This window comes from Pinus tabuliformis, chromosome 7, assembly GCF_031772625.1.
Source record: "Pinus tabuliformis cultivar Carrire ecotype Pingquan chromosome 7, CPIR1, whole genome shotgun sequence".
In the NCBI taxonomy this organism is placed as follows: Eukaryota; Viridiplantae; Streptophyta; class Pinopsida; order Pinales; family Pinaceae; genus Pinus; species Pinus tabuliformis.
Genome location: NC_142293.1, coordinates 1,543,330,103 through 1,543,345,122, shown reverse-complemented (window position 1 = coordinate 1,543,345,122; position 15,020 = coordinate 1,543,330,103). Strand labels below are relative to the sequence as shown.

The window sequence follows — 15,020 nt, the reverse complement described above, 5'->3', positions numbered from 1 at the left end:
TTATACTATTCCGTACTTCCATCTGCTGCAGCTTTATCTTGTAAAGCCATTTTGAAGTAACAATTGTCTTGTCCTGGGGTCTGGGAACTACTTCCCAGACATCATTCTCCATAATAGACTCATATTCTTTGGTTATAGCATCCTTCCATACTTGATGCTTGACAACATCTGAGAATGATGAAGGCTCATTTTGTATGATCGTGCTCATGATGGTCAGGTATCCCCAATACCTATTAGGTTTCTTACTTTCACGGAAGGTTCCTCGGGGTGCAGCATGTCCTTCAGCATCATCAAGTATCCCCCTAAGCCATGAAGGCCTCTTCCTAGAAGAGGAAGGCTCAGGTGGATAAATAAGATCCATGGGTTCCTCCACATCAGGCATTGTTACATCATCTACCCATAGAGACAGTTTCCACAATCGTACGGTTCTTCCTTTCCGCAACACCATTCTGCTCAGGAGTATGTGGAGTAGTAGTCTCCCTCTTAATGCCAGCCTCAGGTATGCCTGAGTGAACCAACTGTAATATATCGGAGGTCTTTCTTTGGCTTGAGGGGAATGGTCCCCTTTTGAGCTTTCCTTCGGCACATCCTGGACATACACCTTCTTTCTCTACTCGGAATTCAGGCATCCTTGTCACCATTTGTCTTACACCAAGTAGAGCTTTATAATGAAGGGGGGCAAACCTCTGATGCCAAAGTTCAGACTGAAGAGATGTGTCATAAGACATGACACCTAGCGGACTTCCATCGGCCTGATATAATGAATCAACACGAAACCCAAGAGTAAAGGCATCTTTAACATTATTTTTCTATATACGTTCCTTGCCATAGCTGAAGGTTACCTTGTAGCCTTTGTCTTCCATTGTCGAGATGGACACCAGGTTCTTTTTGAGGTCAGGTGCATTTAATACATCCTAGAATTTCTAGCCTTCTTGAATGGTTGCCCTCTTCCTTGATTCCTAGCTCTCCTCTTACCTTTGCTATTGAATTTGTCATTCCTTTGATTGCCATCAGAGGGATTTTGATCATCGTCCCGGTGTTAGTCCTTTCTATCAGGGCACTCCCTTGCATAGTGACCTGCTTTATCGCAGATGTAACATCGTCCTTTTCTTCCACCCTTAGGTCCAGCCTTTCCTTTTGATTTAGTCCCAGAATTATTTCTTTTCTTAGCATGAGAAGAAAAGGTAGCAGGAGGACCTTTAAGCATGGGCATTTCTTGCTCCTCTACCCTTGTTTCTTCTTGAATGCATCTAGCCATTAATTCCTCGAAACTAGGAATTATATTATGGTTCAGAAAAGTAGTCCTAAACACGTACCATTCGGATGGTAATCCTCCAAGAGTCGTGAGTGCCATTTCTCTGTCAGTAATAGTCTCCTCAATAGATAGGAGATCGTTCTTGATCTCGGTGATTATTAAGAAGTATGCTTGCATACTCTCATCTTTACCCTTCTTGATTTCCCTCAGCTTATTTCTAAGAAACAAAACTTGATTTGCATCATTAACTTTAAATAAACTCACCAATCTATCGTAGATTTCCTTGGAGGTGTCCAGTTCAGAGATGTAGGCCACCAAGTGCTTGTCAATAGAGTCCCGGATGATCTTCTTCGCTTTAACTTCTTCGTTCTCCCATTTGTTCCTAGCAGCAAGAGGTGCATTTGATGGAGGCTCAATAATATTGCCTCTCACATGATCCAACACTCCTTGATCCTCAACGGTTAGATCGATAGACATCTTCCATCCGTGATAGTCAGCTTTCTCACGGAGCTTGTCTTCGGCAGAAAAGAGTGTTGAGGACCCCATCGTTCTTTTAGGATAGCCTTGCCAATCTTCTCTTTGGTGATTGCTCTTGCTCTTGCTCGGGCTTTGTCTTCACCTCAGCTCTGATACCATGTTAAGTTATGGTATGTTCTATGCTTATAACAGTTTACTTATTTTTCTTATTATATTCCACAGATTAGCAATCACATGTACATAAAGTAAAGTGCAGATAGAACATTAAACGATCGACAGAAAACAAGCCAAGACAAGAGACACAAGATGTGGTGGCTAGCCAGGGACAAACCCCACAATGTGTGGGGAAACCCTTTGATCAAATCTTCTTTTATCTTCAATAATTCAACAGAGAGAAATAGTACAATAAATCTGATTTATATCAGCAATAGCAAACCCTATATCAGCAGCATCAGCATTAGCGGCTTCATCATCAAACTAGGGCAGACGATATCTCACAAACCGATCGTCGAATCGGCTTGATTCCACCACCAAAAGTTGCGGCTTCCAGAGGAAGTTCAGATGAACCTACAACACTGTTCAGATGAGAAGATCTTCTAGTCCAGTCAGGTCAAACTTTACTTCTGCAGTTGCAGCTTCAGTTTCAGCAGCTTCCGGCTTCAAACTAGGGCAGTCGATATCTTGCAAACCGTCCGTCGGATTGACTTGATTCCACCACCAAAAGTTGTGGCTTTCAGAGGAGGTTCAAATGAACCTACAGCGCAATTCAAATGAGGAGATCTTCTAGTCCACGCTGGTCAAATTTTACTTCTGCAGTTGCAGCTTCAATTTCAGCAGCTTCCGGCGTCAAGTATGTGAGGGAGAGACCCTTTTCTGCGCAGTAGAGAAGAGACTCTTTTCTGCGCAGTAGAGAGAGAGAGAGATGTGATGAGATGAGTGAGTCCAAATGAGGAAAAGTCCTCCTATATTTATACACAACGTTGGTGTTTGAATAGATGTGACTGTTGGGCTTCTAAGCCTACATGAGTTGTAAGTCGGCTTGATAATAATTCCATAATCAAAATAAATTCATATCTCCATGAATACTTATTGGAATCGGATGATCTTTATATCAATCCTACACCTCTCGACGAGAGCAATCTAATAAAAATATTATCAGCCATGAATAAGATGACCCACATGAAGTTTTTTCCTAGTTGCCAATTTTAACAACATTCAACAACCCAGATTAGAAGCTAATCAATGGCTAAGATCATTTCTGTTTGATCCTCGTCTTTTTCTAGAAGTTACATCCACAATTAGATTAATACCCATTAATTATTTTAATTTCCTAAGTTTAGACTTAGGGACCCATTAAAAATAATTAATTATTTTAATAAAACTGTCTGTGAAAAATTTTGAATCTATACATCAAAAATCCTACTGCAATCATTGGTTTATCATCTCCTACTTGTTTTTACATTCAACAAGTTATTTAAATATTTAAACAGTGATGAAAAACACTACTGCAGACTACATCGATATACAAATCATAAACTGAAATAGATATGAGACAATCACACAAGGGACACCGTTATTTTTTGACAAACGTCCCCGAAAAAACCCAATGCGGAAAACCAGTGCAGCATATAGAGGGTTTGTATTATTAAGCAAGAAAAATCTGAGTACAACATGTTGCCTCTCACACGGGCTAACCTTTCAGAGAAATATTGGCAGCAAAAAATACATACGAGGGTTTACCTCGTTCTCTAAGTCACAATTGATCCACTTAATGGTTGACTCCGGCAAGCACTGCAAAAATCCCAACACAATCTGCTCTGTGTGGGCCAGCGTCTTGCCTTTGGGAGATTGCATCACTTCTCTGTTGGATCGATTTGCTCTCAGGAGCTTCAACTTCAGCCCTCCTAGCTCAGAACATCGAACTCCCAACAAAATCTCGCACTTTCGATGATTATCTCGCGCTGCCACTGCAAGAACCCTCTTGGCCTACGTCAGCTTTGCGTGAGCCCCTTCCTGGGCTACGTAGGCCTATGCACTACCTCTCTGATGCTACTGCTTCCTCTCTGCCTAGTACTCGGAACTCCCTTCCGATCCAACTCTCTGCTACTGCCCCTCTCACTACAACTCAGATCACCTATTCGATTTTCTTAGCAAACCTCGCCCCAAAAAAATTGAATTGACTGATCACTTGGTGTATCTCCAACTGACCCTCAAGCCTCCTCTTATACTTTTCTTGTTGATGAATCAATGGCCGAGATTAAGTCTCTAATCAACGGCTAAGATTAAAATAGACTTGATCCTCGCCTCTTAGAAGCTTCTCATCCATATTTTTATTAATACCCATTAATATTTTTATTTTCATAAGTTTAGACTTAGGAACCCATTAAAATATTAATTATTTTAATAACTCCTCATCCAGGTGGAATTTCTCCAAACGATTTATGGGTCTTGGATATCTCATGTGTTCTAGCCTCTCCACAAAATTTCAGAGCTAGAGCACATCTGATGCTAACCAAAATCAGCATTGTCTTTGTGTGGAATTTCCCAAAACGTTTTTTGGGTTCTTTGGAATACATGTGCCGAAGTCTCCATGCAAAATTTGAGACTTAGAGCACATCTGATGCTACCAAAAATTAACATATGGTGCAATCTTCAGGTAAAAACCCATGTTTTGTTCATCAATATAAGAATGGTTCGAACCACTTCAAGTCATCCCCATACAAGTTCAAGATTAGTGCAACATTATTGGCAGTGGAGCACGTACTAAGTTTAATCCTCTGCTATGTCCAACTAGGGAAACACTATTTTTCCTCACCCAAATTGATATCCATGAGCTATCAAGTGCACAATTCTGAGAGTCAAAAACTCAAGTTTCATATCCATTACAGGAAAATACGGCCTAGTTATGGCTAAGTATAAACTCCCATAAATCATACGTATAGCACAATCATCAATACATAGTCCAGAACCCAAGGGTATTTCGTCCAACTGCAGAATAAGTTTGTGGCTTTGTACAGATGCTCGTGCTGCCTCTCTAAAGAGGAAATCGAACCACTGTTTCTCACAACCAGTAACCACAATGAGAATAATACCTTTCAGATTCAAGCTCAGCTTCCATTTGGTCATGAAGTTTGATTACACCAATATCCTCGAAAAACTTGCTACTTGACCTCTCAAGGAAATGTTGGATGCTTCAAACCCTCAATCTGAAGATTATCACGGTCTCAATTGATCTCACATGTGATTCCAGATTCGACCTATTTCATCGTTGTTGACTTCGTCTTTCAAACCAGTGAATCGACCCACCCTCTCCACATGCGTCCAAGCTTGCCAGTAGTTGCATCAGATCTTTGTCATCACTTTAGCGGGCAGTCCACAATTTCCACCAGCCCTTCATCGGGCCAACAAACTTTGTGGAGTTTTCTTCAATGTTCTTCAGTCAACCTCGGATGTTAGGAGAGATGGGTCTGATCCCCAGACCCATTAGCTCCTGGATCTTCTCCGCCAGGGCATTCCATACATTATATATTTTATGTTCCTGCATTGTACCTTTTATATTCATGCATTCTAGTTTTTATAGGAGACCGTTTGGTTATCTCGCATTGTATGGACATCATTGTACTCAACAATCCCTTTGACCTACTTTGTGGTCAATAGTTGGACATAAATATAATTATCTTATCTTATCTTATCTTACATATGCACATCAACCTTGACTACAAATAATTTGGTCCTGAGGATAATGCGCAGCCTCTGCACTATAAACACAATCTCTAACAAATTTTTGTTGACTACTAAACCTTGAAATTTATTCCAAAGTTTTAGATTATGGTTTCATCTAATTTCAACTTTAAATAATATTGGGACCTTTTTAACAATTTTGACTTAGATAAATTTCACCCTTTAATAAAACAATTGCGCTCAGCTCAAAATTGATTTGGCCAAATAATACAAATTTTCTCTTTGATGAGTTTTGTCGAATGATTATTAAGCAGATGACAAAACCCAAGAAAATTTGGCTAGCACTTTGCAACAGGAACTTTGTAGAATAATTAATGCCCAAGACAAATTTCTCCAGTAAAATTTATTTTCTGTAATGAAATTACGACTCTAGCAAAATAGAAGAATTCCTGCAAATAATCCTAAAAGCCTCAAACCATAATATCTACAACTGAAAAAACTGCAGTCAAAGCCAACACCAAGGCTCTGATACCACTGTAATATCGCTTTCAGAAATTTTGTGGTATTTTTCTGAGAATTTTTTTTTATAAAATTTTATGTCGGCATTTTCGCCAAAAACCCACAAAATTACACCAAAATGCACTAGTAAATAGGAACCAGAAATTAGACAAGCACGACTACTTTGCCAAATCGATAAAATATGGCAAATACATTGATAATTTGCAGAAGTAAACCTAGAAACTCAAATAACATCAAAAAATCCAGCACAAGGAATGACTCGGCCTTATTTATTATAATATAGCATCCAAAGTACAATTGGAAATATCTGAGACAAAATAGAAAAGATTACAGCTGAGGGGGCCTCCAAATATTCTGCAGTTATGCCGCTCACAATATCTCAAATATCCACAACAGCTTCCATCTCCCTACAACAACAGCTGCCATTGAATCAACTAAAAACCGATGAAGAACCAATTGAGGACCTGAATGATCATTCCAATATCATTGAAGCTCTATGAAACTCCTGGATAAATTATCCTCAAGGAGTGTTGGGTTTTCGTCCAACACTCAATAGCATACCCAAGGGTTTCCGTCCAGAGGCTATAGTAGTTGGGAACTAGGTTCTCCAACTTCCACCAAGACAACATGCACAAATCCAAGATGTCTTCACATGGTCTCCTCCTCCCCTTTTATAGATCTAATGGACCCCTCTAGAAGCGTTTATTTTATTATTTTAATCACTTAGTACCTTTTCCCTCTTATTTTAATTAAAATGCCTTTTTAATTTGAGAAAATGGTAAATCGGCCACCATCCCTCCTCATGCCACTGAAAGTCACTTCCCACCATCTCATCCTGTAGATTTTCTCGTTTCGATTCCAACGAGCTATTACACTAAGGTGTTTTGTCAAGTATTCCTCTTGGAATGCCACCTTAAGTGTAATTAATTGAGTTAGGCTCAATAATAACCCCGTTTTCCAAAAGTTGTCAGAATGCAACAGAACAGCAGGCAAGTTTTGCGGATGATGGAATATGTCAAGCGAATGCCATAAGACCCAATAAAAACCCCTCCAGAAGCCCCTAAGCCCGTTGATGGAGTAAACCTGCTCCTGTGAGCTAGCTGCCTCCAACCCCAGGAGTCGATTTAGAATCACTCTAAGGAAACCCTAAAATTGTTTCTATCATAGACTCCATATGCCATAGATTGAGAAGGCAATAGTCCATCTCTCTTGTGGCATCTTTTTAAATATAAAAATCGTTTTTCTTTTATTGCATGGTAAATTAGGGTTAAATTACAACAAAATATTATATTTTTAGCATTTAATGACACATGGATGTATGCCCTAGGGTTAGACAATGTGTAAAAGTGCATTAGAGAAGAAAAATTGAAGCTTTTCATAGACTTTTCAGCCATTTTCTAGGGTTGACGTCAAAGTTTTATCTATTGTTTTATGCCTTATTAATCGTCTGTTAGAACTAATTGTTATGCCCTTAGAGCTGATATAAACTTTAAAATCAACAGCAAAATCAGCGAACGTATAGCAAAATCCTCCCTATGGGTTGCTGGCAAATTAGCATGTTATGTGGAAAAATAATGCAAGAAGAAATTGTATTCTAAGTGGCTAATTGCCCAAATAAATAGCTGAAAACACTTAATAATTTGCACAAGATAGCACTGAACCAACCAAACTAGAGTGATTGGATCAACTGACTTTATTTTGCCAGATCCAAAAGGTTGGATGCACCAAGATGACTATCACCGAACTTGAATACAATGATACCGGAAACAAGGTAATAAGAGCTAGAAAAAAGAGAGAAGAAAGTATGGTTGCGTGCTCTTGTTCAAGGCAATTTGAGTTGGAAGGTTGGCTGTCCACCCATTTAAATAGTTTTTCCCTTTGCAATTCGTGGCAAGGAGCAGTTGAACTCTTCCATAATTGGGCATTATTTCACATGTTTGGATCAACTGAGCTTTGAGTGGAGAAGAAACTGAGTTGAGTGGCCCTTTCTTGAGTTGAACTCAAGTATCTAGGAGCCAGCCTGAGATAAAAATAACCCCGAGATGAAGTTAGCAAATTCGACTTAGGTGTTTTTGGCCAAATTTCTCCTTATGATAATAAATACTCCAAGTTAATTTAGCCAATTCAATTTAGCTAATTTTCCTATAGAAATTCAACTTGGGCTTAATTTTCTCCTCTCCTTTTTTGTCAATTCGACTTGGCTTAAATTTCTCCACTCTGCTTTTTTCATTAATTCAACTTGTCCTGAATTGATTTCCTTTTCTGTGGAGGAAAAAAAGGGAGGGAATTTAGTAGGAAGAAAAGGGAAAAGGTGAAGGAAAATGGGAGAAGATTTAGGGGGGTGAGTGAGAGGAAAACAAGGAGAGAAAGTACGATAAAAATAGGGAACAAGGAGGGTAAATAGGAGAGAAATTAGTAAAGGAAAACACATAAGGAGAGAAAAATGAATTTGCTCAATTTCCATGTCAACTCATCCTTTGCCATGTCAGTAATGACTCATCCAGATCTTCACTGCCCATGAACTCTCCATTGCTGCCACGAGTCAACCCATCAGTCTGCCACCTCATACTGCTAAAAATAGACATTCCAAAAATAGAAATCCCCCTAAAAATAGGAAAATGTATCAAATGCCCAGAATAGAGAGGAGAACAACAGCAAATTCAGCCACGAAAACTGGGCAAAAGCTATGTGAAATTAAGGTTAAATGTCCTAGACAGAGTATTTCGTGTGGGGATTTACAGTTGATGCTGTAAGGTTGTGTTGGTTCAGAAAGGCAAGAATAAATGTTTTGTTGTGTTGATGTAAGGATGACTGTAATCTGTAGCTACAGAATAAGCAGGATAGATATGAAGACATTTTTGAATTTTGAAGGAACCATCAGGCTGTCAATGTATATTTGATTTCACTCTTGAAATATCAATATAATGTTTTTTCATGGAAAAGTGTGTGTGTGTGTGTGTGTGTGTCCTTTTCTACCCAAAAAATACATAACCCATCATTTTATAATATGGATCTATCAAATCTCATGCAATCTATTCCTAAATTCTCAACACTTTCAAAACTTGTCCCAATATACCAAGGGTTGTACAATGTACCCATAAGAGACTCCTAACTCAAAATATGATATTGACTCCAATAACACAACCTTTAATTATTCTTCCACTAACTTGAGTACTGGACTGAAGTCCGCGACTGTTAAACTTCACAGCTCCCAGACAAGCACTACGTGAATTGAGCAACAAAGTAGACATGCGAAGGTCTTGGGATACTAAAGCAGCTCCAAACACCATGTATTCAGAAAAAGTGCCAACAATCTAACAAAGATGGTAAAAGCATCGTTTAATCTATGTAATTGAAGCTGAATCCTTGTACCCAGTTTACATTCAAGGTGCTTACAGAATATATCCATTTCCTAGATATTATATTTTAATGATCCTGAGATCTGAGGCGTACCTCCACATCAGCATAAATATCTGGAAATGACAAGCAGCCTTCTGTAAACACCTCTTTTTTCTTCGAGTACTTGTAAATCTCTGGATTTACAAGGATTACCTCCTCTCCTTTACCACGTTCACCAGCAGGATTGAACACCATAAGCTGAACATTTACTCCAACTTGGGGTGCTGAGAGACCAACTCCATCAGTTCTGCACCACGAGAAAGTAAAAAAATTCTCACTGCCCTGTAATAGCAATAAAATTACTTAATGATAAGGACTTACCTAACCGATGCAATTCCATGATACAAATCGACCAAACACATATGTACAGAGTTCTTGTCTGTAAAGTACAAATATATTTTCCTTTCGGTTGCTAGACTGTGGCATTGGGGTTTCAAAGTAGCCAAAACTCCTGAACAGAAATTTTGGGGGTAATGCCCCAAGACATTATAGCTTGATATTAGAAAAACTCTCCATCCATTTTCATTGCAGTTTGCTTATGCAGATTTTCATTCTCAATACTTTTTAGTGCCGAGTGAGCAGTGTTGTCAAGGAGGGCACCAGAGAGTCCTGTTCCCACTCTGGAACCTCACTCTAGAGTGAAATATTGTCAGAGCACTCTCGGGCGTGTTCTCCCAACCTGCCTCATCACATCCCATGGTCCCTGGAGTGCTTCCGCATGGTTCCTAGGTGCTCCTGGGACTGTACACCAATAATTTTAAACTCAAACTCAGCCTCAAAATTGGCCAAGGGTCAAGTTGGACTGGGCTCATAATCAAACCGATTTGAAATGACTTTGTTTATTTAAAAATACACAATATATTAGGATTTTAATGAAAAACATATTTTATAGATTCCAAACCAATAGAAAAAAAATATGTAATGTCTCTTCATGCATATCCCATCTAAGGGTGAATATATGAGAATGGCATCCAATGCAATACATATCTGAAACAAAATGCATAATCAACAGGGCTGTGAATGACCTCTAGAATCCCAAAAACAACATGCTACAAGATAGTACACCAACACTGATCAACATGATCAAACATCAAACTCATCCATGACTGGAAATGGGATCCTTGTCAAAATCACAACCATTCAATGCTGCTACCAAAACTCTAAATGCTCACGAATGTTCAACAAGAGAGTTGTGAGGCAAATAAGAGAAGGGGGAGCGGTTTCTCTACATCATGTGCTTTCAGGGTTTAGGGTGACAAAATCTAGGGTTTAGGTAAAAGATTTAAAAGAATTTGTTTTTCTCCCCCAAATGTGCATTGCAGCCTGTATGCAATTGAACCAACATCAACTCGCCCTAGTAGGTATAGACTCAATCCAGTTGGACTAGTTTTGTTACCAAACTGGTCAAGTAAGTATGGACTCGATCAAGTTAGACTAGTTTGGTGTCAAACTAGCCAGTTCAGTACCAACTCAGTCCTCAATTTGGTTCATAGTATTCAAAACCGAAACCAGTGACCGAACCAGTCCACCTAATAAACTGGGTTTCAAAACGGAACCGGTCAAACCGGGACTGGTCAAATCTCAATGAACCGGTTTTTAAAAAAATACATGAAATAATTAAATTTTAATGAAAAAAAACTATTATCAAGATTTAAAATCATGATTCCAAACCAATAGAGACAAAATATGCAAAGTTTTCTCATATATATACCATGTAAAGGTGAATATATCAAAATGGCACCAAGTGCAATACATATCATCGATAAAATACATAAGCAATGAGGCTCCAAGTGGCCTATAAAGTCCAAAAACAATGATACAAGCTATGGAGCCATTGGCCTACTACAAGGCTACAAGTCTGCAGGTACATATCAGTGATCAACATGATCATTCCTCATCATGATCAAACTCATCACCACTACTAGACACAGGATCATCAACAGGAGCTACATAAACATCATCTAGATCAGAGTTTGAGGATGCCTCAGCCTCATCTGCAACCTCAACAATAGCACCAATAACGATAGAACTAGACCTAATGGAAGCACAAGTTGGTCGAGTTGCACAACTAGTGCCTTCCATTGGTTGTTTGCCTTTGCTTGATCCAGCTACTAATTATGGTTCTGATGGCGCTACCAGATTTGCATTGGGATCAACCCCCCCAACTCCATGTCAATATCAAAATCAACATCAAACTCAGTTGGTTCAGTCTCCTCCACCCATTCTGATGTTGGATCAATATCGTCCAACACAATGGGATCTAGATCAGGTCTTTTGTTCATCAATTGGTTGCGCCTTAGTCGAAGGTTGTATTGCACGAAGACAAGATCATTTAACAGTTTTTGTTCCAAACGATTTCTCTTTTTCGTGTGTATGAGCTCAAAAACAGACCAATTGCGCTCACAACCTAAAGCACTATAAGTTTGGCTAAGGACACTAACTGTAAACTTTTGCAATTGAGGACATTGACCGTGAAATGACTCCCACCAATGTGTTGCAAAGAAAAAGACATTAATTAGTAACTTAGATCATTTCATTACTTATTTAAAAGTATTTACAGACATACTACAATTTGAATTGTAAATTTGTAAACAATTAAACTTTAAAAGAAAAACAAATTGGAATTGCTTACCTGGTTGATCCACATCTCTTGCCATCTTTGCCAAGTTTTTGCCAAAGGTACCTGCTGTCATACTAAAAAGAGTAAGTTGTTTATGTATTTCCAACTGGTCGGAATGGTTAGGGACCATGCACTCCAAGCAATCATACAACCCATCTCTGACCTCCCCAACCTGCACATCTCCTAGTCGAGCTTTATAATGATACTTTGGGTTCAAAAAATACCCAGCTGCATGTATAGGACGATGGAGTTGATTGTTCCATCTGTTATCAATGATCTCCCAAATATGCCCATATTTAGCTAATTTATCCTTGTAAGTTGCCTGTATTTGCTCCTTTGCCTGATCCATAACCTCATAGATGTATCCCATGGCCAATATTTCCCCATCCACCATTTGTAGCAGCTTAACAAGGGGCTCGGTAATTTTCACAATCTCAGCAGACTTTTTGAAAATAATTGTCAAAAACTTTCTTTTTGGTGTCTTTGCCATCTTGTCTACGAGCCCACCGAGATGAAGTCCATTCATCGGAAGAAAACATTTTCTGCAAGTTTTTTTGTTGAGAATTACATTTATGAAGACCTAGCCTACTTACATTTGCTTCAACACTCCCTCTTAACTAGGGAGGTATTCATACAACTTTACAAGGTGTTTGGCAATTTTCAATCTTGAAGAATTCACATAAGAGAAACCGAATTTGCAACCCATCTGTTATAGCATCATATTCATCAGCATTGTCATAGTGCAAGGCCTTGAGTAACAGCTCCCTCTCTTTATGAGACCATGAGCTACAATGTTGGCGAGACCAATGATTTATAGACACCTTCATCATTGTCTCTCAAGGTACATACCCACCCGAGTGTTCTCCGAGTATGACCTTCTAGGACTATTCTTATCTTGGGTTCCCAGCCCTCAAAGAATATCGGTCCTCTTTCCTACTCTTGTCTTGGATGCCCTACACATCCTCAAAGAGTATCGGATGCCAGATGATTACCCAATCCTCCCATTCTTTCTTCCCAAGTGAAGACAAGAATGTAGTGTCTATCTTGTGTCTACATTTCCATTCATGGCCTTCATCTAGACTTACGGTTGTTAGTCCTGGTCTAGTGCATGACCCATGAAATGGAAAACACAAATGTCACTCCTTTGTAATCAGGGGTGATCCAAAGCTCCCTCTTAATCAAGAACCTGTCAGAGCTCCCTCTTAACTGGGGACTCTTTCCTTCATCAGCAACTTCTTCTTTGTGGGTCCTTCAGCTGCTTGATCTCCTTCCTTTCTTGATGTCATGAAGTCTTTGTTCGAACTTCTTCTAGGTAGGGCACCATCCATCGATCACTTTCCTCCCTAATTTGTCATGTCATTGCTTTCTTCGAGGAAAGTGGCTTTCATGTCATTCATCAGGTTTTCTTGTCATCTTGGCTATTCTTTTGTCATCTTGTCCATGCTTTGGAATATTCTTCTCATGGATGCTTCATTGTACTTGCTTGTTTACATGCTTCGACCTAGTAGCCCATCATGACTTCATCCTGATATTGCTTCAACATTGCTTTTATTTGGATAGTTTCTTCATCATGTCACCTTCGTAGAGTAGAATCAATTATCTGCATCTTTTATATCTCCAAGGCCTTCATAGGTGTCAAGGGTCCTTTCTTTCTTTATCAGAGTTGTCTTGCCTTCTTTCGGGAGATATCTGATTATGGTATTCTTCCACATGCTTGATCTCTTTCTTCATTTGCTTCTTATTCAATAGATAGGTCAACCATCTAATGCTTCTTGTGAGAACATTCCTTCATTGCTTGCTTCCTGGACTTGTCAGCATTTCTTCTTGCTTCTTAGTCAGCAATCTTATACTCCTTATGTGAGCATATTCTTTTGTTGACCTTCATTGCATTGTGGTACATGCCTTCAAGCATGTTCTTGGTGAAAGAGATTCTTTCATGCTTGATCATGTTATAGAACTATCCCATGACTCAATAATATACAAATGATAACATGACTAAACTTTAATGCATACATACCTCATCTTGATTCTCCTTTGATCATCCTTTGTTGTGACCCTTCTTGCTTCATCTTAGCTTGCCAGCATATCATCCTTTCTTGAATCCCATGAATGGGATTCCCAATGAGACATCTTCTTTGGTCCATGAACCTTCTTTTGAAGATTCCATCATAGGATCTTAAAGATCCTTGCCTTGCAAATGTTTCCTTTCTTTTGATGATGGAGGTCTTCTATGATTCTTAATCATGATCAAATTTTCTTTTTATCATGGATGAGGTCGTATACTAGGTATGCTCCTTCTATATGAATATCTTGAGCTATATCTATCATGCTCCTATATTCTAGAAGATATTTCTACCCATGCATTTTTGTTCTTATCATAAATGCTACACCTTCATTAGTATCTAGAACTCTATGTACATCATGCTGCTAGATTCTAGAGGATGATTCTAGCCATGCAATATTAATTCTATTCTTAAATGCTCCTTTACTACTCAAAACTTTGGAAGAAGTCCAAAAGTAAAGAGTTTGACCTAGTCATAGTAGAGATCCGTAGGATCTTCCTTCTTTTGCTTCTTTCCTTCTTCTTTGACTTCTTGAGTCAAGTGAGCTTCTTCCCTCTTTCTTTTGTTGTTGATGTCCTTCTTAAGCTTAGGACAATTTCTTTTGTAATGTCCAAATTCTTGGCATCCAAAGCATTGGATCTTGGACATGTCTTTGTTGTTTGTTCTTCATGGACCAAATTTGCCAAATTTATCATTTCTTTTGGCCAAGGTAGCAAATGATTGCTCCTTTGATCCCACATCTTCTTTTGCCTTGAGTCTAGATTCCTATGTTTTGCATAGAGACCACAGTTCACTGAGAGTGGTTGCTTCCTTCTTGGCATATATGCTTGATGTGAAGTTTCCCCACCCCTCAGGTAGAGCATTGAGTACTACAGTTATCATCTCTCTATCAGACATGACTTCCCCAAGCTCTTGAAGTTGATCTCTCATTTCAGAGATTTTCATGAAGTAGGGAGCTATTCCTTCATTTGTTATCTTCATCTGTACAATTCATTTCTCAGAGATA

At 38.9% G+C, this 15,020-nt stretch overlaps 1 protein-coding gene across 1 annotated transcript in view; it reads right to left on the bottom strand.

Moving 5' to 3' along the window:
* LOC149253776 (peptide deformylase 1B, chloroplastic-like) overlaps positions 1-15,020 on the bottom strand; it is a 260,645-nt gene that overhangs the window by 146,095 nt on the left and 99,530 nt on the right. The window contains exon 3 of the mRNA XM_089460018.1: positions 9,386-9,578. Coding sequence (XP_089316144.1) covers positions 9,386-9,578 — 193 coding nt within the window. The remainder of the gene's footprint in view (positions 1-9,385; positions 9,579-15,020) is intronic.